Source organism: Perognathus longimembris, chromosome 2 (assembly GCF_023159225.1).
Source record: "Perognathus longimembris pacificus isolate PPM17 chromosome 2, ASM2315922v1, whole genome shotgun sequence".
NCBI classification, from domain to species: Eukaryota; Metazoa; Chordata; class Mammalia; order Rodentia; family Heteromyidae; genus Perognathus; species Perognathus longimembris.
Window position 1 is genome coordinate 107,169,071 of NC_063162.1, and position 10,942 is coordinate 107,180,012.

The 10,942-nt window shown below is 41.0% G+C and overlaps 1 protein-coding gene across 10 annotated transcripts in view; it reads right to left on the reverse strand.

Annotated features, from left to right (window-relative positions):
• Magi2 (membrane associated guanylate kinase, WW and PDZ domain containing 2) overlaps positions 1-10,281 on the reverse strand; it is a 1,248,503-nt gene extending 1,238,222 nt beyond the window's left edge. For 3 of the 10 annotated variants that reach the window (XM_048339891.1, XM_048339892.1, XM_048339890.1), the window contains exon 1: positions 9,652-10,280. In XM_048339891.1, the coding sequence (XP_048195848.1) occupies positions 9,652-9,952 (301 nt within the window). In that variant the 5' untranslated portion in view covers positions 9,953-10,280. Of the gene's footprint in view, positions 1-9,651 lie in introns of all 10 variants that reach the window. The other 7 variants (XM_048339896.1, XM_048339895.1, XM_048339894.1 and 4 more) reach the window with 4 other exon arrangements.
• Positions 10,282-10,942: the final 661 nt, after the last annotated feature.

Sequence of the window (10,942 nt, forward strand, 5' to 3'; positions counted from 1 at the left end):
CTAACTACTTGCTATTTTGAAGAAAATTTGTCTAAAAATGTGTTAACATTCTTTTATAGAAAAAGACAAATTAGCTAGGCACTGGTGGCTCACAACTATAATCCTAGTTGCTCAGGAGGCTGAGATGTGAGGATAACGATTCAAGACCAGCTGGGGCAGAAACATCAGAGATTCTTATTTTTAATTAATCACCAAAATCAAAAGGCCAGAAGTCCATCTATCAGAAAGAACGACACAGCCCCAATTGTAAGGAAATGGAAGGACTTAGAAAAAATTATACTAAGTGAAGTGAGCCAGACCCAAAGAAACATGGTTTCCCTCATAGGGAATAATTAGGACAAGTTTAGGTTAGTCATAGCAGAAGATCACAATAGCCCAATAGCTATGCCCATATAAACACATGAGATGATGCTAAGTGAAATGAACCACACGTTATGGAAGCAAGTGGTATATAATTTTTGTAATTATTTTCAACATGCCATGTGAAAAAGTACCCTTTTTTTCTCTCATATTCCCTTCCCATGGTTATATTCCTGCTGTCATGGTATCTGATCTTAGTACCCTGGATAATGTATGTACGTGTGTTAGAACTAGGGAAGAGAAAGGGAATACCAAACTGAAAGACAAAGGATAAAAAGACAAACCACTCCAAAAGCAATACTTAAAAAAAAAAAAACAACCATTTGGCTTAAACAACTTTACATCTTATGGGTGGAGGGGAGGGAAAAAGAGAGGGGGTAGGCAGGGGGGGAGAATAAGGGAGAGGTAAGAAGTTGGATAAGAAATATACTCAGCCTTACACATGAAACTGTCACCCCTCTGTACTTCACTTTGAAAATAAAGAAAAAATAAAGCTAAAAAAAAGCCAGAAGTGGAGCTGTGGCTCAAGGGGTAGAACTCTAGGCTAAGCAACAGAAACTTAGGGACAGTGCTCAGGCTCTGAGTTCATTCAAGTCCCAGAAATGGCACGAGAGAGAAAGAGAAATAGAGAGAGAGAGGTAATTAAGGTTCATAGAACAAAATTCTTTCTATTATTCAGCATTGGACACTTCAAATGTCTAAAATTTTTTCGTGCTAGAAATCCAGCCCATCAGATTTTGACAAGCTTGAGGAATGCTGCTAAATTAAACTGCGGCTTTCTAAAGAATGGGTTATTTTTGTTGTCATGTATACATTTAATATAAGAAGGGATCTTCCTATGCAGAGCAATATATTAATAAAAACACACCGCTCATATGTAAAATTGTATTTTGACATTCCCTCTGATCTATCTACTGATGTTTTAATGTGTTAACTGATTTTGTGCTATCATCAACCCATGGAAATACAAATAATTCACTGTAAGACTTAGAAAATTTATGTTTTTAAAAATGTTAGAAAACATTTGACATGTGAAATATACTTAAGTATAATGTATACAAAGTGCAGAATAGTTTTATGAACTAAGCACTTTTTACTTCTTGCTATTTTAGTTCATAGACATTTAATAAAATTAATATTTATTAAAAATGTGCTGATTTCATAAATATGTGTCACTAAAGGCAGTTAAAAAGTTCATAAAATTTCTTCCTTAAACTTTACCACTAAAACAATCAATATCAGCCAGGCCATGGGTGGCTCAGACCTACAATCCTAACTACTCAGGAAGCTGAGATCTGACGGTCACATTGGAAGCAAGCCCAGGCAGGGAAGACTATGATACTCTTATCTCTAATTAACCACAGAAAGAGCCAAAAGTGGCAATGTAGCTCAAGTGGTAGAACACTAGCCTTGAGCAAAAAGGAGCTCAGAGAAAGTGCACAAGCCCAGAACCAGAAAAAAAAATCACTACTATCCAAACACATTTTACTTCATACTTCAAAAGTGCATTTGGTTTGGGTTATTTGGGGGATATGATGACTGTTATGGTTTGGGTAGTGACATTTAAAAAAATAAGTCAAAATAAGTGAAATTGACACAAAAGTTTATGTGATTCATGTAACAAGTACATGGAGAAAATATTTCCCAGGTCCATCAAACCATAGAATTATTACAACTACTGCACCAAATCCAACCATTTATTTGCAACTTGTTAACCTGATGAGTCTTTGGAAAGAGACTATTTTAGATGGAATTGAGTTACTATTATAAAAAGAGGAAAGTTTTATAGTTCTTTCTGGCTATCCAAAGAGGTCAACACTATATCTTATACCCAAAACAAACTTATAAAGTTGTAAGCCAAATGAATCTCACAATTCTTTGAAAAGCATTAATAAAATATAAATGTGATGGCATAATGAAAGCAATTTTTATCAATTATGTTTAATTATATACACATATAAAACAGTGTTCATCACAAGTCTGTCCTCACACCAGTCTTTTATGAGCTAAGTAAACTCACTGTTTATGGATGCATCATTAAGTACTCTGTATGATAAAATTAAAGGAAATTTTACATTAGTATTTAATGGAGATAAAACAGACACATCTGAGAAGTGAAAGAGATTTTTTAAAACTTTTCAAATTTTACAATGTTAGAAAAGTATAAGATCCTATCACATGCATCTTGTCATAATAAATGGGCAGATTAGGGCTAGGAATATGGCTTAGTGGTAGATTGCTTGCCTCATATAGACGAAGCCCTGGGTTCAATTCCTCAGCACCACATAAACAGAAAAAGCCAGAAGTAGTGTTGTGCCTCAAGTGGTAGAATGCTGAACTTGAGAAAAAAGAAGACAGGGACAGTGCTCAGGCCCTGAATTCAAGCCCCAGGACTGGCAAAAAAATAAAAATAAAAAATAATAAAGAAAGGGAGGGAGCGAGGGAGAGAGAGAGGGAGGGAGGGAGAAATGGGCAGATTATAGCTAATAGAAATGTAAGAATTAGTTTTTCATGCCAGAACTATAAGAAAGATGTTTCTAATGAATTCTAAGATGGGATTGATTCAACTAAAACACTAAATAATCACCATTTTATGTGATTTTTATTTATTATATATCACCAACTGTGATCATTTTCTAATTTGTTCTGTTTTTATGAGGAACTGAATTTATAACTGAGAAGTAAAAGGTCCACTTAACCTATGATGCACTTGTGTTATTACAGTGAAATGTAAAGAAGTAATGCAAATTTTAATTCAACTTAATGAATTCTAAGATTTCTAAGCCTGCCAAATGTACAGTAAATAATTCAATATTCACCAGCTGTTTAAGAGTAAAGATATGAACAAAAATCAAGTAAATTAATGGGTAAAAACAAGCTATGTATAAAATCTAAAATGAATGTAAAATAGCAAATTTTACACATAAAGGCAGAATTAGTGGGAGTTATTTTTAAAAGGTGAAAATGACTTCCATTGCAACTAATGACTTACTCTTCAAGTAAGTATTTTAATTGTACTTTTTACTTCTTTATAGAGAAATGTCCTTTAAAATACAACTTACAAGTTACCAATACAAGAAGTCATCTTATATTTTTCAATAAGTCTCAGTTAAATGTAAAGGATCTTGAAAATTACAAATACTTCCTTTTTGCTTCTTTCTTTTCTTCTTCCTTTTTCAGGATTTTTTTCTTCAGGCATTGTGATCAAGCCTCTGGCCTCAAGCATATGAGGAAAGTGTTCTACTATTCAGCTACAATTCCATGGCTTTCTCTAAGACGCTTAAAGAAGTACTACTCCACCAGGCTAGATGACTTGTTCATGTAGCTGACATAAAATGATATGCTCAGGATTAAAAGAGAAAATTGCACATTTTACCACTACTCAGCCTCACTTCCTAAGGGAAATGATTCTGCCAGGGTCTGCTATGCATTGGAAAGTCATTGTTTAAACTACAGGCAATGAGGAGAGGTGTCAAAGGTGCAAGCTTCCTTTTCATTACAAAAGTGAATGTGTTAGTTTCAAGTGACTTAAATGGAAAGTGAGCATAATAAATGTGCCAAAAATTGCACAGCATCAATGTTAGAGCAGAGATGGTGGCACTTAAGTTCTTAGGCTGGCATTCCACTCTAAGAAGACTCTCACTCAAAGCAAATACATGAAAAACCAATGGTACTATTTAACATTCAAGGTCATCCCATTTAAAGGATACACACTGAAAAACCACAGTGGCATCCATCATAAATTATGCTCAAGCAAAATTATCTCAACCATTTTATGAATCATTGAAGGCACTTTATTTCTAAAATATCAAGATATTTAGGCATTTTTAACTTATAGAATGAAAATATAACTCACATTCTATCAAGATAAGTCAATCTTTGTTGACTAGCCTGGCATACTTTGTTTTTATTTCCAAATAAAAAAAGTACAGAAGCTTAACTTTGATACTAACCTGAAATCAGTCAAGAAGAAAGTATGACTCTTAACAAATGTGGATCTACTTTCCTTTGAAGGTGACCTTGAAAGGAGCAATGGGAGGGAGAGGAAAGTGGATCTAGAAGTGGATTTCAAAGGCTTTGTTTAGTTCATCGTTCACATGGGAAGAATTAGAAAACCTTTTGCCTTTTATTTTCTATTGTGAGATATTAAATGGCAAAATAAATTCAGGCTATGTGAGTCCCTGTGTGAAATAAGGAACATTAGGAACCACAGGACAAAAAATGTAGGACACAAAGTCTATGTAGCTGGGCTTCTGTGAACTTTAGAGGCAAAAAGAAAAAGACAAAGAAAATCTTTAGCACTTCAACCTAGATCTCAATAGTAACTCAAGATATTCTCTTCAACCAGGTCTAATGTATTAATGCAATGATGAAAACAGAACTGTTAATACAGGATTAAATACACCAGTGAGGAAAGTTTATTATTAATAGTAAAAATAAATAATCTACAAAATAACTGAATGTGGGGCTGGGTATACGGCCTAGTGGAAAGAGTGCTAGCCTCGCATACATGAAGCCCTGGGTTCGATTTCCCAGCATCACATATGTAGAAAACGGCCAGAAGTGGCGCTGTGGCTCAAGTGGCAGAGTGCTAGCCTTGAGCAAAAAGAAGCCAGGGACAGTGCTCAGGCCCTGAGTCCAAGCCCCAGGACTGGCAAAAAATAATAAAATAAATAACTGGATGTGATAATAAATGGTACTTTTCACACATAATTCATCACTATGTGAATTAGGAGAAGCTAGCCTAAATTAAAATAAGAATGCATTGAATTTATATGAAGACTTCTTAGAATGGGGTTGAAGGCATTTAAGAGATAATGAAAAACTATAAATGCTTCTATCTTGTATAGCATAACTTAAAGTCTTGGGTGCTCATCTTTTAAAATCCAAATAATTTTACATTATGATGGCTATAGTGCAAAATGAATCATAGGAATAAATTTTAAAGTGAGGAATCAGTGCATTGTTATCGCATGTACATTTTATCAGTAGTCTTGCTACATAACTCTCCAGTTTTCTTTACAAAAATCTTCCTAGTTTAGCTATAATTTTGCATGTGTATACTGTCTAATGCTCAAAGTACGAATGAATATTCAAATATCAATCTCATTAATAGCTTAAAAATACAACTGCTAAGCAAACTATCTTTAAGTTTTTCAGCTATGCTAGTTATTTTGGCTCTCCAGAAATATAGCTACTGAGTCAAGACTGTCTCAATAATTTTCCAGCAAGTGAAATTCTGAATCCAAGCAACACAAGTACTGATTTAAATGTTCTGAAGTTTTTACTGTTTATAATTATAATCCATCCACTATTTGACATATTAAAGAATAATACCACAAAATAGCATGTTTGAGTCCCTATATTTAAAAGCAAATAAAGATCGATTGCAACATTCCCCAAGAATAAAAGAAGCAATTAGGGCTGGGGATATAGCCTAGTGGCAAGAGTGCCTGCCTTGGATACACAAGGCCCTAGGTTCGATTCCCCAGCACCACATATACAGAAAACGGCCAGAAGCGGCGCTGTGGCTCAAGTGGCAGAGTGCTAGCCTTGAGTGGGAAGAAGCCAGGGACAGTGCTCAGGCCCTGAGTCCAAGGCCCAGGACTGGCCAAAAAAAAAAGAAGCAATTAATTTTTTTCCTTTCTTATTTTTTCTTCCTCATCAACTGTGATTCAGTAGGTAGTTAAGGTTTTCTATGGGTGTTCTCTAAACTTTAAGTTAAAAGACTCAGTCATCAGTGAACCAGTGAAGTTTGGAAGACAGGGTATAATATGGGATGTAAAGAGATTTTCACCTATTTCCATAGCTTGGAGTTCACTTTGCTTAGCATCATGTGTTCATATGGAAATAGCTATTGAGCTATTGTGATCTTCTGCTAGGACTATCCTAGACGTGTACTCATTATTCCCAATGAGGGAAACCATAAAGTCTATGCTTCTTTGGGTCTGGCTCATTTCACTCAGTATGATTTTTTCCAAGTCCTTCCATTTCCTTAGGAATGGGGCAATGTCATTTTTTTCTGATAGAGGCATAGAATTCCATTGTATATATGTACCCCATTTTCTTGACCCACTCATCTACTGAGGGGCATCTGGGTTGGTTCCATATTTTAGGGATAACAAATTTGAAATGAACTCCAAGTTATGGAAACAAGTGCTATATCATTGTTGTTATTTTCAACAAACCATGTGAAATTATGCCCTTTTTCTTTTGTCTTTCTTTCCCGTGGTTTTACCCCTGATATCACTGTAACTGATTTTAGTACCCTGGATATTGTATACTTGTGTATTGGAAATAGGGAGGGGAAAGAGAATACCAAAATCAAGAGACAAAGGATAAAAACAAACCAATGCAACAGCAATCATTACAAAACTACATGGTGTAAACCAACTGTACAACTCGTGGGGGGTGAGGGAAATGGGGAGGGGAAGGGGGGGAAATGAGGTAGGAAGTATCAAATTGGATAAGAAATGTACTCACTGCCTTACGTATGAAACTGTAACCCCTCTGTACACCACTTTGACAATAAAGTAATGAAAAAAAGATATTTTCACCTAAACCTATCACTTTATGTCAATATTTCCTTTGAGGTATAAAAACCAATAACCTTCCAAAAAATATGACACAGAAATTGAATGGGCAAATTCTGCAGATTCTGTTGTAAGAGTCCTGGACTGGATTAGATATTTTATTTATATACTGCCATACTGTTTTGTTTTGGTGGTAATGGTATTTTAATGTAGGGCCTTGGGCTTGCTAGGTAGGTATTCTACCACTTGATTCTAGCCCTTGTCATAATTTTATGTAAGATATAGTCCAATGACTCTGATCTATCATTGGAAACACCAGAATTCCTTTTGTACTTGGTAGCTTTTCAGCACTTATGAGATTTTTGTTAAGATATTTTGTAGTACCCATTAGTTGTACAACCAGGGTTTTATTGTGGAAGTTCCCCATCAATCTCACCCTCATCTAACACTGTCTCTTAAAAATTCAAATAGGTTTTGTTGCTCTATTCTCATATATAAGAATAATATAATTATATTCATCTGCATTCACTCTCTCCATTTACCCTCCTCCACCTCATGACACTAGGCCTCAAATAGTCTCTTTCACTTTCCTGTCTTTCACTATTCAATGAATATTAATTGTATTATGAAGTTTCACCATATTCACATACTGTATGTTCACATAGTGTATTTTAAAACCATACTTTCAACGTGTATGACTGCACTTCACTTCTCCAAAGATTTTTGACTGAATTTCATAGATTAAATCTATAATACCCAATAATCTTCATTTAATTTTATGTCTGGACACATTGCTGCATGCTGATATTAAAATTTGCCAAACTCCATCTCAACACATATTGCTCAGCACAGAATACTATGGTTAAGATGTCATTAACATTATAAGCTTCATGGAACAATCACTCCCTTAGTAAAACAGTGTTAGCCCAATTTAATGATGTGTTGCCTTCCTGGCTACTTTGAATTGTAATTTCCAAGCATATTACCCACAAAGCTATGGTCATTCATTCTGTAGACTTCTTGGGCCAAAAATGTGAACTTTACGTTTATATCTACTGCTGTTATGCACAATCACAACACAAAATAGATCCACATGAACGCTTATATTTGAGCCTGTGATGTGTCCTAATTTGAATAAAAGAAAACAAAAAAAACAATGAGATAAGTTACCATCTAGTTCACAGTCAGTGTCATCGGATACAATGCTCTGTTAATTTACTAGTAACATGAACAACTAGAGTCATCTTCTAGTAATGCCCAAGAAACCCTCAGGAAAAGGTTTTCTCATATGACAAATTATTTAGAGCACTTCCTGAAATTTCTTTCAACCTTGTTTATGTTTAAGCAAGTTTTGTTTTTTAAAGAATAAGCTTATAATGAAGAACACCACTGTTGATAACTGTCATGCCACAGAATGAATCGGTGATTCAAAATACTGTATATACATTCTATTCCATCTTCAAGGCAGGACACACAGACAGGCCAACCCTCTGACTGAGGAGCACGCATGTCATACACTAAAGCATGGAGCTAGAAAAAAGGTGTGTAGTGGCATGTGGAAAAGACAAACTACTTCATTTCTCTTAAAGTTGTTCTGTATTCAGATTTTTATCTCCCTTTCTCCTCCTTCAGGACCACAACTTCCTTACAAGCAAAAGCAGTGTTTCCTGAGAGAGTTCTGCAAGATCTCTATCTTCCTAAGTCCACTTCCCAGTCTTCCACTGAGACTCATCCAAGCTCAGGTTGCTGCTGCTGTAGCCTGAGCCATAACCAGCTGGCAGTTCCATCCTTCTCCTCCCCTAGAAACAGGGCCCCTGGAGTTCCTAGCCAGAGGAGAGCCCAACCACCGAGGACTCTCAGTCAAGGAGGACAGCCCCTGAATGAAGTTTTATTTCGGGAATCATTTTTTTCTCTTTCTCTCTCTCGTTCTCCAAGACTAGAAAGAACTCCCCAACACACAGCCTTCTTCCGGAGCCTCCTCCTGCGGGCTGGCTAGGGGTGAGCGCCGGGTTAGTCAGTCTGCATGTGACGCGTAGTGCCCACATGACAGGGCTGGGAGAGGGGGCTGGGGGGGGGGGGGGAGGAGTGGAGCAGGGAAAAAGTTACCCAAGACCCACCAAGACGCCCAAAGCAATTTGTCTCATCCCATTCTGACCATCCAGTAGCTATAAGGGGCCATCTGGGGACCACGGCGGCTTCTTCCTTCCAGGGCCAGAAACACCAGCCTTAGTTCTTGCCCCCCACCCCCACCCCTCCAACACGGCTCCTCCCAGCCTTGCTAAGGATGCAGTTGCGCCCTCAAGCTGCTCCTTCCTCTTTTCTTTGGCTCTTTCTCTCCCCCCTTCCTTCCTCTCTTCCTTCCTTCCTTCTTTCCTTCCTTCCCCCCCCCCCCCCCCCGCCGCCCTCCTCCAGCTCTTGATCCACTGCAGGCGAGATGCCACTGACGCACATTGAATTTGCCCCAAGAGCGCGCAGGTCAGACCAGGCCGAAGCACCTTCCAAAGGGGAGGGTCTAACTACGCAAACAAAGTTGCTGGCTCCCGAACAAGCGGCCCCTCCCTTCCCTTCAGCCCCTCAGTCGGAGCCCCAGCAAAGCTCCCCTCCACCCCACCCACGATCGCGCAACACAAACACACACACACACACACACACACACACACACACACACACACACACACACCTTCCACATGCGCACCCACCCTCGGCCCCCGAACGGAGCCACCAGCTGGCAAAGCCCCAGACCAGCTGCTGCACTCACCTTGCTTCACACACTTGAGCCGGAGGGGGTCCTTGCAGTGTTTGATTACGGCCAGCACGTCCCTGATGGTGAGCCCTGCCACGGGGGTCTCGTTCACCTCCAACAGCAGCTCCTCGGACACCAACTTGCTGCCGCTCTCATAGGCCACCTTGCCCGGCTTCACCTCCCCCAGGTAGGGGAACTGTCCATTCTCGGCGCCCCCCTTCAGTTCAAAGCCCAGCTGGCCCTCCGGGTTCCTGCCAATGACACTCTCGTGGACTTTGCTAGTCCAGTGGCTTTTCTTTTTCAAGCTTTTGGACATGGCAGTAGGAGGGGGGGTCGAATCGCCTCAGTTCCTGAGGTGCCTTTGGGGAGGGGGCCGGTAGTGAGAGAACGCGGGTGGGAAGGGGGCAAGGGGCGGGGAAGGAGAGCGGACTTTGCCTTCCTCCCCGTGGGTTCCGTGCTTTCCCTCTTCTTCTTGGGATGGAGCGTGGAGAGGAAGGGGGGAGGATGAGCGGGACGGGCGGCCGGGTAGAGGTAGAGAGAGCTTGGGTGAGGTTGTGCTGTCCCTTGAATGACACTCAAGGCTGTGGCCCCCGCCGCGGCAGAGGAAGCGGCGGCGGCGCGAGCCCGAGCGCCAAGCGGAGCGAGAGAGCGAGTGGGTGGGGGTGGGGAGGGAGGGTCGGGATGCCCGGGGCCACTCCTGCGTGGAGCGCGTGGGAGCGCGCGCTGGCCTGGGTTCTTAGCCCATATCTATGGCAGCTGCAGAGGCAACGGCTGGGCGTGTGTGCGCGCGCGCGTGTGAGAGTGTGTGCGTGTGCGAATGAGTGTGTGTGCGTGTACTAGTTGTACTGTACTGGCAGCAGGGGAGGGGGCAGGGAGGAGGGGAGAAGCCGGAGAGAGGAGGGGCGCGCGCAGGGTGGAGAGCCAGGGAGGGCTTCGCCGCCGTCTCCCTCCCTCCGCAGCTTGACCCGGTAGTGAAGGCGGAGAGGGGAGAGGGAGAGAGTGGGAGAGAAAGGCAGGCTGGGTCCGCCAGGCAGCCGACAGGAGGAGGCGGGAGCCGCGAATGAGGGGAGCCGAGGCCCCGCGTGGGGAGGCCGGCAGCAAAGGCCGCGAGTCCAGTGCGGACCTTTCTCCAGCCTCGCTGTGGCGGAGCCTGGTGCCAGGCTGCAGGGTGCGGAGGACGCCCCAACTTCCTCCCACACGCACGCCGACCGCGACGAGCTGGCCAGCCCAGCGCCCAGGGCCACAGATCCAGGCGCTGCAAGCCTGGAACCTGCGTGAGAAAGCTGGGGTGCGGGGTACCTGGCGT